General features: G+C 38.5%; 1 protein-coding gene across 1 annotated transcript in view; it reads right to left on the reverse strand.

Moving 5' to 3' along the window:
• Positions 1 to 16,644, reverse strand: part of DMGDH (dimethylglycine dehydrogenase) — a 112,820-nt gene that overhangs the window by 33,296 nt on the left and 62,880 nt on the right. The window contains 3 exon segments of the mRNA XM_056824802.1: positions 6,347 to 6,406; positions 11,959 to 12,116; positions 15,916 to 16,133. Coding sequence (XP_056680780.1) covers positions 6,347 to 6,406; positions 11,959 to 12,116; positions 15,916 to 16,133 — 436 coding nt within the window.

The raw sequence follows: 16,644 nt of genomic DNA on the forward strand, positions 1-16,644 counted from the left end.
ATCGGATGCCACAGGAATGTCATTGGATCCTCCAATCAGGAGGTCATAAGTGACTACAAGAAGGTAGTTTTTAGAAAGTAGTTGGAGGGAAGTACCTAGGTGGCTCCATGGATTGAGAACTAGGGAAATCAGAGGTCCTGGGTTCAAATGTGACCTTGGATACTTGCTAGCTGTGTGACCCTGGGCAAGTCACTAACCCCCATTGCCTAACTCTTACCATTCTTCTGTCTTGGAAAGAATGAATGTGGTATTGATTCTAGGGTGGAAGGTATATGTTTAAAAAAAAAAGGAAGAAAGAAAGCGGTGGGAGGAAAACCCAGATTATAAGAGATTGAAAAGTGAGTAGAAAGTAAGGAAGTAGAGACAGTACATATAGGTTACTCTTTCAAGAAGTTTGGAATTGAAAGGAAGCATAGAAATAGGTTATTCCTAAGAATCACAAAATCAAAATAAGATCTTTGTTTTTAGCACAAGAGATCTGAGAATGTGTTTGGGCAGAGATGAAGGATTCAGTAAACATGAATGGGAAAAGAAAGGAGTGATGGGATTGGAGGTCACAATCAGGAGGAAGGCAAAGTAATCATGGGGTGAGGGAACAGGAAAGGGGAAAAACCAGGAGATTATCATCAAAGAGGGGAAATGCAGAGTATGAACTCTTGGAGGTATGTAGCAATTTCACACTATGAATTAGATGTAAGGCATGGCTGTCCTTGGGGAGGCTGGGTGGCATAGATAGAGTGTAAACCTGGAATCAGGAAGACCTAGGTTCAATTTCAGCTTTAGACATTTACTATCTGTGGGACTCTGGTCAAGTTACTTAACTCTGTTTGCCTCAGTTTTCTCCTCTGTAAAATGAGCTAGAGAAAGAAATGGCAAACCATTCCAGTATCTCTGCCAAGGAAAACCCCAGTGGGGTCATGAAGAGTTGAAAATAATTGAAAATGACTGAATAACAAACCTGAGATCTAAATTACAAGGAATTTGGATCCAGGTCTAGTGGTGACTCTTCTCTCTGAACTGGGGGAGAACTAAGTATAGAGTCTTCAAAGAAAGGTTGGCCACCAGGTGATGATTTTTTTAACATAGCAAATTAAGAAAAGTGTCTACTAAGTAGCAGAGGGGCTGCTATCTGAGTGTGAGGGAGGACCCACACTTCCAAAATCACAGATCCATCAGAGTAAGGTTGTGTCTGATTGCACCCACCAAACTCTGCTTTTGAAATCGGTTACCCTGATTCAGTGACAAGGCAATATACGCTCACAGGCAAAATGACTGACATGTTTGACTTTGCAGGGTCCAGGCATTTCAAATGTGTGCCATGGACGAGCAATATTTTAGGAGAAAGAGGGATGGACTTCGAGATAGGAGAGACCTAAATTCAAATCTTTCCTCTGACATATACTAGCTTTGTAACAAAGGGCCAATCAATCAACCAAGTAGCATTTATGAAGGACCTTCTATGTTTCAGGCAAAAAAAAACACAAAACAAACAAACCCTAACAGTTCCTGGTCTCAAGGAATTTACTGTTTAACAGGCTAAATGGCCAGCCAACCCAATTCTCCAAAGCTTACTTTCCTTATCTGTAAAAGAGATTTAACAATAGCACCTAGAGAGACACTTGGCTCTGGAGGCAGGAGGGCCCGAGTTCAAATCCCACAGCTGACACAAACACTGACCTGGGCAAGTGTCTGGGGAAATTGTCTAAAATCACAAACCATAGATCTGCTCTGGTAAAGGGGGTCTCCTCCGCGGGACTTCCTTCTAGGAATAAAGTCACCCTGTTGCCCCTCCTCCCATCCTCCAAAGCATTCACCTCAAGATATTTTAAGGACTAAATGAGATAATGGACATCAAGCAGTTTGCAAACTTACAGTGCTAAATTCTAGTCATTATTTTTATTAGTAAAATGCAACTCTGCTCAGAATGGAGACCAATAATGTGTAAAGCATACAAGTGACCTGTAAGCCAAAACGATTATCTATTAAACAATTAATGGAGCTTTGTGCTCTTCTTAGTTGATGAAATAATTTAAAAGGACTAATAAATATGCAATCTGCACCTGTTTATAATTACAAAGGGAGTTTTATGCTCCGTTATAATAGGAAGAAAGAGAAAATTTATCCTTGCTTTAATCCCCAAACAATAATACTCAAGTAGTGAAGCAAAAAGCATGAGTCATGTCTCTACATTTGGTGGCCCCCAGGATAACTTTAGTGCTTTCAAGTGGGAGGCCATTTTTGTTCTTCATTTAACCACTAAACCAAGACTTCTGTGACGGGCAAGAGCAATCTGCCACCAGGGTCTGAACCAATCACCTGCACCTGCCTTCTCCGGTCTTAGGGCAGATGGTACGTCATAAAAATAAAAGCCATGGAAAAAAATGCCCAGAAATATGTTCCCTTTAAAACTCTTCAGGAGCTTCATTTTCCTCGTGCCTCGTGCCATCAATATAAGGGTTTTATGTTAACGTCCTCACGCTGCCTTTGGTGCCCCATGCTGGCACCTATAAAAGGTCACTTGGCCCCATTCCTACACTCTTTCTAGAGTGGTCAGGATTTGAACACAGCCTTTTGCGTGTGAGCTCTGAAGGCAGGAGATTGCTTCTTTGCGCCCCTTTAACAATGGCACCATTCATTTATTTAAAGCGACTTTCCCGCCTCTGAGGCAATGTCCACCGGTCTGGGGCAGAATTGGACACACTCAACTGGAAAGCAGCAGGACCAGTGCTTCTGGGTTTATACCGATGAACCGGTCAATCAATAAGCATTGATTTACAGGCTTACTGTGGGACAGGAACTGCCCTGTCTCCCTGGGGAGAAAGGAAGGCAAAAATAGCCCAGGCCCCCAAGAAGCTCAGGTTTTCATGGAGGAGACAATTTGTAAATGACGAGGTCTATAGGAGATATGTGTAAGGTAGAGGGGAGCGAATCTCTCAAGGGAAGGCATGACCACTAGAGGGACAGAGAAAGAACTCTGCTACAAGGAGAGAGTAGAGCCATGTCTCCAAGGAAGCCAAGAGGGATAGAAGGCAAGGAGGGAGGGAGAGACAGAGACAGAGAGAGACAGAAAGAGACAGACAGAGTGAGAGATAGAGAGACAGAGACAGAAGAGACAGATATAGAGACAGAGATGCAAAGAGAGAATGACATAGAGAGACAGAGAGACAGAGACACACAGAGAAGCAGACAGAAGAGACAGATACAGAGAGAGAGACAGAGATGCAAAGAGAGAGAGACAGAAAGAGACAGAGAGACAGAGTGAGAGACAGAGACAGAGACAGAGACAAAGACAGACACATAGAGAAGCAGATACAGAAGAGACAGATACAGAGAGAGACAGAGATGCAAAGAGAGAGCGACATAGAGAGACAGAGACAGAGTGAGAGAGACAGAGACAGAAAGAGAGAGAGAGAGAGAGAGAGAGAACGAGAGAGAGAGAGAGAGAGAGAGAGAGAGAGAGAGAGAGAGAGAGAGAGAGAGAGAGAGAGAGAGAGAGAGAGAGATTGAGCATCCCAGGCATGGAAAGAGCCAATGTACCTCCATCTACAGAGATGGCAGATGGAACATTGTATTTGAGGAAGAACAGGAGGCTAGGGTTGGGGGACTGAGGAGAAGAGATGTGTTGAATTGTTTCACTCTGTGTGTTCCCTTCCACAACAGTTGTGATGGTTGGCAAACCCTTCAGTTACTAATGGTTTCTCACACTGCTTTGCACTGGGCTAGAACTGATGCTTATTCTATGCTGACGCCTGAGAGCATATAAATAAAAGGTTCTAAAGTGGCTATTTCCTAGGTCTGTGGAAACATGAAAATATTCAGAAAAAAAGAGGTAACAAAAAATGGCAAATATACTCAATAAGTAGGATATGGGGAGAAGAAGGCAATGGGCTAGGAAAGAGGGACTTGGGATAAAAGTAGTACATCTTGTTCACCATGACACTTCTTTTAAACCTTTGTCTTCCATCTAAGTCAATACTATGTATTGGTTCCAAGGCAGAAGAGCAGTAAGGACTAGGCAGTGGGGGTTAAGTGACTTGCCCAGGGTCACACAGCTATGAAGTATCTGAGGTCAAATTTGAATCCAGGACTTCCCATTTCTAGACCTGGCTCTTAATCTACTGAGCCACCCAGCTGCCCCCATGCTATATATATTTTTAATGCTAGATTTACAACCAGGGATATAAGAAGATTATCAAAGGAGCTCAGGAATATTTGATAATGATATTATTCTACTAAAATATTACAAATAAAATGATGCACTAAAATCAAGTTTTCTTTATGAAATATTAATTATTCCTTACTTTTTGTCTTAGCAACTCTAAGACAGAAAGGCAAAGGCTAGGTAAATGGGATTAAATGACTTCCTCTGGGTCACACAAGGAAGAAGTGTCTGAGGCCAGATTTTGAACCCAGGACCTCTCCTTTCCAGGCCTGGCTCTCTATCCACTGAGCCACCTAGTTGCCTTTACATTAATTTTTTTTTAGCTTCTTTTTAATATATAGTTTTATTTAGTTAGTCTATTTTATATATAGTTTTTTCGTTTATTTTAAATACAGGATACATTCTAGAACCGACTTTCTTTCACATTGAATAGGTTCAGGAAAGTTTCCTGAAGTTAAATATAATAAATATTTATTCGATATATAATAATAAATAAATATAATAAAATAAATAAAAAATTAAATTACAAGAATTGGAAAAGTTTGGGAACCCCTTTATTTTCTTTGTTTTTTTTTTAAGGCAATGGAGGTTAAGTGATTTGCCCAGGGTCATACTGCTGGGAAGTATCTGAGGCCAGATTTGAACCTAGGACCTCCTGACTCTAGCCCTGGCTCTCAATCCACTGAGGGGAACCCCTTCCTTAAAGAGAGCTGAACTCTGCTTTTATTAAGTTAATTAACTTCTCAAGGCCTCAGGCAACTCCAAGACCTGTCTGCCTAGGTTATGGAATGAAATCTTAGGTCTGCTTTCCTGTCAAAAACAAAACACAAAACAAACAACAGCAAAGCCCCCAACCACCTTAACAAGCTGTGAAGCTAGGTGGTGCCGAGAATAAATTATGGGGCCTGGAGTCAGGAAGACCTAAATTCAAATCCAGCTTTAGACACTTCACTAGTGGTGTAACCTTGAGCTGGTCCCATTTGCCTCAGTTTCCTCCTGTGTCAAATGAGCTGGAGAAGGAAATGGCAAACCACTCCAGTATCTCTTCCAAGAAAAGCCCAAAGAGTCAGACACCACTGAACAACAACCATTGACTAAGAAACAAAATGGAAACTGTAATCATCCACATAATCATCCTACAGTTGTTCTCCTTGCCCACAGACTTAACCTAACTCAAAGACAACGTGAACCTACAGAAGCAATGGAATTATTGACTTGATATCACAAATTAGATTGTGACAGTGTGAGTTGATATCTAATTTGAATAAATAATGAATAAAATAAAATGAATTTAAAAATAAATAATGAATAAAAATGAATGTGAAACAGTTCAACATTGTCATAGACTATGGCGTGTTTGACGTGGCGTCCCCAGCATCCAGCTCCATTTTGGGCAGATAGCAATGGTTTACTAGATACCTATTAGAAAATAAATAATCTCAGGGTGCCTGATTCTAGGAGAGGAGCTTTGCTGAAGCAAAAATCGCATTCAGGGGGCTCACTTCTGTAACAATTGTGATTAAAGTCACCAATTAAAATCTATGAATTAATCCTTGAATCAAAATAAAAGGATTTTCTGTTCAAGGATCATCTGTGGGTCTGAATATAGGCAACATCTAAGATGCTAGGAGTCTATTTTCCAAATATGACTACTAAAAATCTAAGCACAACCTGTTAAAATGTTTTTAGTAAGATGATAGGGGGAGTTAAGTGACTCAGTAGGTAGAGAGCTAGGACTAGAGATGGGAAATCTTGGGTTCAAATGGGACCTCAGATATTTCCTAGCTGTGTGACCTTAAGCAAGTCACTTAACCCCAACTGCCTAGCCCTTATACCTCTTCTGCCTTGGAACTGATCATTAGTACTGATTCTAAGACAGAAGGCAAAGGTGTTTTTTTTTAAGACAATGATAAAATGAAAAATTAATTACATCTGAAAACATAGTAGAAGAGCAAGATAGCTTTTGTGTAAAAGTTTGACTGTCTCTGGAAGACCATAAATCATACCTTTATTTGATCCTGGATCTAAAGCCAGTACTACCCAAGACCCTGAATATATTCTCCCCCAAATAATCCCAGATATAATCCCAAAAAATTCCAGATATAAAAGCATAATTATTATTATGATTACAAAATTTTACCTAAAAACTTGAAATATAAAAAATACTTCAGAATGCACACTTACTTTATTTAACTTTATAAAATGGTCTAGCCCAGCTTCCAGAGGATTTGTATCGCAATTCATCTATGAAAAAAGAAAAAAACAAAATTGAAAATTGAAAACATTGTAAAATAGTTTTTTTTTTAAACTCTTACCTTCTGTCTTGGAGTCAATACTGTGTATTGGCTCCAAGGCAGAAGAGTGGTAAGGGCTAGGCAATGGGGGTCAAGTGACTTGCCCAGGGTCACACAGCTGGGAAGTGGCTGAAGCCAGATTTGAACCTAGGACCTCTGTAAAATAGTTTTAAAAACTCTGCTTTTTAATAACCTTTTTCCTTTAACTCCCCATCAGTTTTCCGTTTTGCTTTTTGATTTTAAAAAGGCAGATTTCAAATAAAGATGGATTTCTAATAACGGTTTCAATTAAAAATAGAGAGAATGTAGCTTTTTGACATATGGCTGTCATTATATAACTGAAAAGATGGAGGATTTACTTTTAAATTTCTATTCTTATTGGATTTTATTTGACATATAAAGTATATGCTGCATAAAGTACATAGGACTATTCTTGATTTAAATACATATCTCTAAACTATATTCCATTTATATGTCTTTATGTAATTCCTTTCATACTATTTCAGGGATATAAATAACTAATGAAAATATATTGACTCATTTTATTAGAAGTCTAGAATAAGGAGAAGTTAATGGTAAAATGGAATGGTGACAATGGAAATTGCTTCCCTGTAGAGCACAGAAAAAGAGAAGAGAAAAAGACAAATCCCAAGTCCTTGGAAATAAAAAAACGGAGGCCTTAGGTTATACTAATATTTGAACCTAGGTCTAAAGCTAATGTCTATTAGACCCTAACTATGGACCATACTACTGAACTGAGATTAATTCAAAACATACATGTGTAACACTGAAAATTTCCCACAAAAGTGACAAATGAAAATTGCTATGAAATGTTTTCTCTCCATTCAAATAAGGTTATTTTATTAGTTTTTTTAATCAATCTTGATTCCAACTTCTGTCATTTTCTTTGTCATCATCTTTCTAAGCACATTATGATAAAGTGTGCTCAGATTTTTAAAAGCCATATTTGGAGAACAGAATCATGACTTACATTCAGAACCACGGATGAGACCTTTTACTATGATTTAAGGATCTGAGACTTTCAAACTATCCTAAGAACAATCAAGCTTTCGAGGAGAAAAAAAATCATGCTCCATAAAATTGATAAATACCCAAAACGTATCAATTCTTTGGATGATCCGAGAAATTTGGATCCACTGCTAAATCAGATCTCTCTAAAGATGTTCTAAAAGAAATTTGCACATTTAAAGCTTTTGCATCAAAGCGTCCAGGGAAGAAAGAAAAAAGATTGATTGCTGTAGTGAACACTAGATGGCCCTCTAGTACTACTGGGGAATTTAAAGGTTACTGAGTTTGGGAAGAGGTAGAGGAGAAGAGGGAGATACATAGTGTAAGAGCATAACAGACAGAAGAATGAGTATTGCAATACAATTTTGGACAAAAAATAAGGATTTGTCATTTAAAATTACTTTCTGATGCTCAGATTTTGTCTCTGAGCTTGTGCTGAGGTAGTTTTCTTTCTTACTCCACTTTTTCTCTGGGTTAAATGTTGGGACAGAAAACACTTTTTAAAAAATGAAGATAGATAGGACTGGAGGCTCTCTGTTCTTCAAAGGTAAAATCAATATGCGTAAATGTGTCTTTGGAAGTTCATAAGCAAGCCTGCTCTGATGGCTTAAAATCTTGGAGTCTAAATGAACACCATCTTCTCTTTTTAACATCAAAATAAAGAACTTTAGTAATATATAATAATTATTATATAGTAATAATATATATAGTAACACATGTTATATAATATAATTATAAAATATATGTTGTTATTGTTTATTTAGATGATTAATTAGTTAATAAAATAATGCTGATTTAATGTTACATAATATATGGCATATTATATAAATAATATGGTATACTACATGTATACATGCCATATGTGGTATATTGCTGGGAGCCATCAGGCCATGACACCTTGACAGAGTCACACGTGGTAGCTGAGGAGACCACAGAGTGGTCCTTGGCAAGATGTGATTGCCCACCCAGCTCCCCTTTACATGACCTCTTTCATCAATACCCCTTACCTATGAATTGACATGATTATTATTCCCCCTAGTCTCAAAAGAAATAATGCAAGAGCAAAATACTGTACCCTAATTCTCTAAAACATGACCAAAAGATCAGACCCTTAAACCCAACCACAAAAAGACTATCATGGGTTAACTTTTCCTTAGGTACATAATCCCCAACTTTCCCACTCACAGAAACCTATTCTCATGAAGCCAGCACACAAATCAATCATAGAGGCCCATACAAGTACATCAAGCTTCAATATGCCTCAGTGATTCGATTATACAAATCAGTAACTCAGGAACTCCCTAGTAAAAACCCTGAGAAATGACCAGTCTAAATTTGAATTATGTTCCCAGTACCCCTCAACCTCAATGATATGATTGTTGAATTGTCTTTTAAGAATTGTTGATTAATTATCCCATTTTATTAAAAGCAATAAGTAATTTTCCTTGATTGTTTGTAAGCTCAAAACTCCTCACAGGGTAGTGAGAAAATTAAGCCACCTGTGATGAAATCATTTATCTTGTATACTATCTGTAATCACAATATAAGAATATAGAATGTTAATCAAGAGATATGTTAAAAGTTAATGTATCACTTTTCCAATTATCTCTCTTTGAACATGTGTATCTGAGTGCCAATAAAATGGGTATAAAAATAAAAACCAAGCCTGGGCATGGCGGAACAGGTATCAGATGCAAAGCAGTCCCATGGCCATAATGATTAGGCTGTCTTTGTTATTTTTTTGACTGATCATTTGCCACCTGTTGGGAACCCCTGGAGTCGCAAGCAAGACTGGACGTGGCAGTATATGGTGTATTATATATCATCAGCCTAACTAGTCATCCACATTTGGTGGTGTTTCAGGAGCAGCTCTGAAGAGATTCCTTAGGATACCTGTTGCATTAAGTTGAGGGCAGGGACTTCTTTTGCCTTACATTACAACTCCTGTACTTAGCATAGCACCTGGCACACAGCAGGCACTTAAATGATTGTTGATTGACTGTTTGTTGACTTATTAACTTACTGACAAAACCTGAATGCCAGAGGGAGTGGTTCTAGAGCCTTGGGGTACAGGGCCAGTCCTGAGCAAAATTGCAAAGTGGTCAAAGGTCCACCCTTTTCCAGTGATCCTCAAAACCAAGCCCAGTGCCTGGCACATAATTGGTATTTAAAAAATGCTTCTTGAGCAACTGACCTCCTCCTTTCAAAGCCTTCTCGAGATAACTGACAAACCAAAGAGAGAAGACTGAAATCATAGCATGCTAGAGATGGAAAAGTCCTGCAGGTCACCTAGTCCAATCTTCTACCCAGGGTGGGGCAGGAATCCTCTCTCAATATCCCCTGACAGATTGTCACCCTGATTCTGCTTTCACAGCTCAGTTCTGAGAAGCTTAATAATCCACAAGGCTGCTGATTACATTTTGGGGAAATTTTTGTTACTGGACAGTTGATTTGGGGGGAAAACTGTAATGTAAGACTCCACATTTATAACTATTAAATTTGACATTGCTAGTTTGGTCTGTTTTGTTTGTTTGTTTTTGTCTGTTAAAGTCTTTTTGAATCCTGATTCTGTCAACTAAATATTAAATATCCTTCTTAGTTGGGTTTTGTTTTTGTCATTTGCAGATTTAATATGTATGTCTTCATCGAAGCTACCAATAAAGTTGTCAGACTGGATGGGGCCAAGAACAAAGTCCTACTGTCCACAGTGGGAAAGCCTTCTTCAGCTATCATTATTCCATTCCTCAATATTCTTCATTCATAGTTACTTAACCAGCTCTAAATTCATCTACCACCCAATCCACATTCCACTAACTTCTCCCCAAGGATACAATGAGGGACTTTATCAGATCTCTGGTTGAAATCAAGATGCGCTGTTGTCTACAGTATTCCCCTGATCTACCATTAAAATAGTCTTTTGAAGAAGTAATAGGGACTTTCATTTGACAAAGCATTTTCCTAGAAATGAGGTCAGTTAGGCATGACCTATTCTTAATGAACCTGTGCTGACTTGCTGGGACTAGCATATCCTTAGCTAACTATTCTACTCTAGAATTTTGCTGAGAATCAGTGTCAAACTCATCAAGCTGGAAAATTCAGATTATGTTTGCTCACTTTCATCATTCTGGTAAGATGCATAATGGAATAATAGATAGAAGACTGATTTTGGAGTCTGAAAGATCTTGGTTCAGAGACTTGCCAATGACAAATTCTGGCTGTGCAATTACGGGCATCCATTCTCTCTAGGTAACTTTTTCAAAAATTACATATACTTTTTCCATTTAAATTGGTAGGTGGCATTTCCATATGGAAGTTCCCTCAGCTGATGTTTTTGTTCCATTGTTTCAGATGTGTCTGACATTTTATGACCTGTTTGGAGTTTTCCTGGAAAAGATACTGGAATAATTTGCCATTTCCTTCTCTAGTTCATTTTTTTACCAGTGGAAACTAAGCCAACAGGGTGAAGTGACTTGCCAAAGGTCACACATCTAGTGTGGTCACACATCTTAGGCCACCCAGGCAATTCTTTAAGACTACACGTTACAGATGCCAATCTAAGTCCAGATAGGAAGTCTCCACACAGGAAGTTCTTTGCACCAATGAATTCATAGTTTCAGGTTGGAAAAAAATTCTTTTGGAACCTCTCCATCTTTTCATGACCTCTCAAAGACTACAATTACATCCTTAAGCTCTTTCAGAAGTTTAGAATGTCATTGATCAGATTCTGGAGACTTGGGGGTCACTTAAAGCAGCTTTCACTATCCTTATGCCTAGCATGAGAGTCAATTCTCTTAACTATTACTGTTGTGTGCTTTCCAGTTTCTGATTCCTCTTTGAATCAGAATCAACATGAGATGGGTTGTCTTCTCTGTTATCTGTTAATATTCAATCACCAGGGAGTATTGCTTAAGCCATCTAAAATCAATCAACTCTTTATCAGTGTACCATTGTATCTTTACTTACTTCAAAACTCCAAGGACCATTAGTTTCCATATTGTGGGTACTGATACAGACCAGAAATTCTCCATTACTTTAGTAATTAATGGTTGAGAATTGTGGCTGAGAATTGTTGATATCCTACAGCCAACTGGTAAAGAGCTTCTCTGTCTTAGCTCAGTGGAACCTTTAACAAAATATATACAGCCCATTGTCAGACCTATCCCTGATTCATTCCTGACTTGGCATGATCTTCCAAAGCTCCATAAGCTCAACCTTTGAGAATCAAGGGCCATCTCCATAGCCTGATGAAACATTAATTTGAGACTTTACTGGAGAACTCTACTTACCTTTAGAGGAAAGACTCACTTCCCTAATTACGAACTTCCTACAATAATTCAATTATGTTATGTCATTCCTATTGGAACTAGAATCAACTTTAATAGCAGTAAAGATTGTCCTAGGGAGAATATAAATAAAACAATAACATATAATGTTTAATAGCTCTGTATATGCAAAGTTATTAGAATTCCAGACCTCTGACCCCCAGGCCCTGAAAGCTTTTTCCATTCTTAAAGCATTCATGGCATAAGTTCCGAAATTGTCGATTCCTTCCTCCTGGCCTGCTTCCATGATTGCTCCATAGAGAGTGGCAGAATCTTCTTGTCTGTGGTAGAGCTCCCAGCCCAGTTCACCTGCAATAAACTCACCATTATCATGCAATCATCATGGAACAACAAAGGTCACTGATCCTAACATATATTAGCTAGAAATCCATAAAACAAGGGGAGAGAGTCTACTTATGCAATAAGCGGTTGACTTTTTAGAAAGCATGTTTTGGACAAACGACAGCAAAACTTGATTCCAAAGTATTCCTACACATGTTGATTAGCTTAGGTAAGATACTACATAACATATACACACTCACATATGTGTGTGTATATATATATATATATATATATATATATATATATATATATATATAAAACCCAGATATAATATATATACATATACAGTTGGGGTCACTAAGTGGCTTAGTGGATAGAACACTAGAACTGAAGTCAGGAAATCTCATCTTCCTGAGTTCAAAACTGGATTAAGGCACTTATCAGCTGTGTGACCCTCAGCAAGACATTTAACTCTGTTGGCCTCAGTTTCCTCATCGGTAAAATAAACTGGAGAAGGAAATGGCAAAATGCCCCAATATCTTTGCTAAGAAAACCCTAAATGGGGCCACAAAGAGTCAGACGTGATTGAAATGACTAAACAATGACAATAACAAGAGAGGGTTGGGGGTTTAAGCATTCAGATCTTATTTGGATGAACTATGGGTCCAATGGAGTTTTAAACTTGTGCTTTCTACACTATAAAAGGACTCTAGAATTTCAACCCACTTCTTGCCAACTTCTTGGCTCTAAACATTACAATATACTCTTTATACTTTGTATGATTTCTTGTAGGAGAAAAGAGCCCCAAGATAAGATTGGCAGTGAAGGAGAAAAAATTGAGGATTAAGTCAAACCCTCCAGCATGTGTTCAAAATTATTTTAACTGGTAGCTCGAGGCTTGGTGGACCATCTAGTGGTTTGCTCAGGTATAATCTGCACACTAGGTCTTTTTGGTCCCTGCACAGTAGAAATTGTAAAAGAAGAGGAGGAAAATGGAGAGAGGACTCTCCTCTCTTTCTAATGGAGTGGGGTGAACAGTGGGTTAACTGGATGGACGTGTTTCTCCAGTGAAAGGCTGAAGGGAGATGTGAATGAAAGGGATGTGAGGAAAGCTGAAAGGTCTGAGTAAAGATGGCTCTATCTCTCCTTCCTCAAGGTTGGCTGACCCTAGAGCTTGGATTACTGAGAGAGAAAGAGACAGACAGAGAGAGACAGAGACAGAGACAGAGAGAGAGACAGAGACACAGAGAGAGACAGAGACAGAGAGACAGACAGAGAGAGACACAGAGAGAGGAGAGAGAGAGACAGAGTCAGAGACAGAGAGAGAGAGACAGAGAGAGAGACAGAGAGAGATAGAGGAGAAGGAGGAGGAGGAAGAATCTGTCTACCTCTCTTCCCAAGGATATACCACAAACTATAACCTTGAGTCTTGAATGTGGGCTCAGCTGCTGGGAGAGATGTTATACCCCAGACAGTCCTTTCAAGGGCACAGGCATTTGTTATTGAACCCTTCCCTATAAAACTCAGTGACAAGCTGAATCTTTGCTTGTCCTAGATGACACAAGACTTACTTTTGGTCTTGTTCACTACTCACCCAATCTTTATCTTCTCACGAAAACCTCAACCAAACTCAAACTGACATAAACTGAAAGTTATTTGAAGAGATGGAGAACAAAAGGGTTGAAGGGACAAGGTAGTAGGATGGAGGGATAGGAAAGCCCTAATAACTATGTTTTTATGGTAGTTGGTATTCACAGGTCCTTGACCAGAGGCTTTGTGCCTCAAGCATTTTCCCAACATCCTATTTCTTATATTCTTACACTATACTAACTTAAAGTAATATCTCTATGGACCTATCCAAGGAAAAACAAAAGGGGGAGACCCAAAGGGAGAGGGCAGATGGGCTCTGGCCAAAGAGGCCAACTGAACTCCCTCTCAATCTTGAATAGCAGGAGACAAGTGAAAGGAGATTGTAGAGGATTTCTAGCTGGAGACAGGTATATAACAAAAAGGAAATCGGGATCTTTCTCCTCCTGTGGCTTCAGATATTTCTCTGACCCTCAGGAAATCACTCCTCTCAGTTTTCTTCCAAGGCCGGAAGTGAAGTCAGTTGCCCAGCTTTCTGTTCTTTTCCCCAGAATCCTCTTGCTCCCTCTCCACTGCTCCTCAGCCAGCTGCCCCCACCAGGTTAGCTGTTCACTACAACAGCAGGATTCTATTTTAGAGTCTCTTCTCGTACATTACAAAATAAACTGGAGCAACTCAGTTTAGTGGCAGAGTGAATAGAGTGCCAGACCTGAAGTCAGAAAATCTCATCTTCCTGAGTTTAAATCTGGCCTCAGACTCGTACTAGCAGCTCTGAGTAGCTAACAGTCACATTCTCACTTTTCCCTTGTGGTCAATATACAGCATATGCCCCAGTGTGTATGGGGAAATCCCCCTTATGGTTAAAGTTGGGCTTGGGGATGTAAAATTTCAATTAATATCTAATAACTCCAAGTATTATATTTTATAAGATTTATTAGTAATCACTTGAAGTAGAAGAAAAAAAAAGAAATACAAAGCAAATATGGCCATGTGAGTAAACTTTCCTGCCAAGCTCTCCCCCCAGCCTCCACAGCAGCATTCCCGGAAGAAGAGGGAAAGGGCAGACAGAGCTACCCAAAACTTATATCTTCCCTACATTAGTTATATAATATGGATACATAAATGGGATGCTGGGAGAGAGTCCTGGGGAGCAAATTCTAATTACATAGTGACAAGCTGTACATTTCAATTATCCAGGGGGTTTTTTGTTGTTGTTCCTTATCAACCTGAATAATTAATAATTGGTAATATTGTAGCTTTTTTTTGGTAACAGTCATAGCAGAGACACTAAGCAAATCCTTCTACAAGATAACATTGTATCCATATCACCTCATTTAAACCTCACAACTTTCATGAACTGGATAGTGCAAATATTATTTTCCCCATTTTCAGATGAGGAAATTGAGGCTTAGAGACATTAAGAGACTTGCTACTTCATAGATGGCTCAAGTCTAGGCTTTCTGGTCGCAAATTCATCTTTCTTTCTATTATACAACATTGTCCCTAAGAGATATTTGGAAGGTTTAAAATATCAGGTTCTTAACCCTTTTTGTGTCATGGATTGCTTTGGAAACCTGGTGAAGCCTATGAATTCTTCAGGTTGATATTTTAAGTGCATAACATAAAATTTATAAAATTAAATAAAATACAATATTATTGAAATAAAGATTTCATTTTCTCTCATTCAAGTCCATGAACCTTTGCAATTTCCATGAACCCCAGTTTAAGAACTCCAGAGGATAGTCCCAGAGCATAGAACAATGCACTGGAAATCTAGTGATCTGAGAAGAAGGGATACACTCATATGTAGAGCATGCTACTCCTCCCCCATGTAATGACAATCCCATATCTCTCTTTTCCCCTAATTTTTCTTTTTCTGTTGAGCTTTTGATGAGATGTTAGCCTGAAACATCAACAGGATACTGATGACTGACAAAATGTTAGCAACTAGAATTATAATAAAGTTTGGGTGAGAGGAAAAGCTGCTTTGGATGCTCTTCTAAGAGAGATTTCATGTAGGTACAAATGTGGAGATCAGACATGTGCCATAACAATTCATATGACAGATAGCTAACTATCATCTCATTAGATTCCATAAGATTTTCATTTTAATTAATATGACCATAATATGTTATAAAAACAAACACTACATACATGATAATAAAGTTCAGATATAACTAGATTAGCTTTGATCCTAAAAAAAACAACAAATAGTCTTGGGTTGGTCGCCAACTCTCACCTGTATAGGATATCTTAATAGCAGTAACAGGAATGTTAGAAATGGTTAAAGGCTTAGATTGGAGGAATTTGAAGGCATCATTGCTAAGATCAGCAGAGGTCAGTTTTTGAAGGACTCTTCTTGCTGATGGTCCTGCAACTCCAAGGACTCCAAGCTCATCTGTAATATTTTCAACCTCCACATTATATCCACCTTTCACAATCTCTTCTTCAATCCATCTGGATTTTGAATAAGTAGATATTTTGTTAAAAGTCTTTCCTGGGCAAAGGATTTCACAAGATTATTTTCTTGAGGCTTCATTTACAGAGTTAAAGGTATTAAAAACAGAAAATTTTCCTTAAGAAATCTGATTAACTCATTGATCAACCATGATTCCAAATTTAGGAGCAGCTAGGTGATACAGTGGATAGAGTGGTGAGCCTAAATTCAGGAGACTCATCTTCCTGAGTTCAAATCTGCCCTTGGACACTTACTGGCTGTGTGACCCTAGGCAAGTTACTTAACCTTGTTGGTTTCAGTCTCCTCCTCTGTAAAATGAGCTGGGGAAGGAAAGGCAAATTACTTGAGTATCTTTAGAGGGGGAAAAAAACACCAAAAAGGGTTCAGGAAGAGTTAGACACAACTGAAAACAACTGAATAACAATAACAATTTCTCTTTAAGGAAATCTAATACACAAATACTCATGCTTACAAGACAGAGATGGGGATGGTTTTTTCAGTATTATTCTG

The sequence above is a fragment of the Monodelphis domestica genome, chromosome 3, assembly GCF_027887165.1.
Source record: "Monodelphis domestica isolate mMonDom1 chromosome 3, mMonDom1.pri, whole genome shotgun sequence".
Classification (NCBI taxonomy): domain Eukaryota; kingdom Metazoa; phylum Chordata; class Mammalia; order Didelphimorphia; family Didelphidae; genus Monodelphis; species Monodelphis domestica.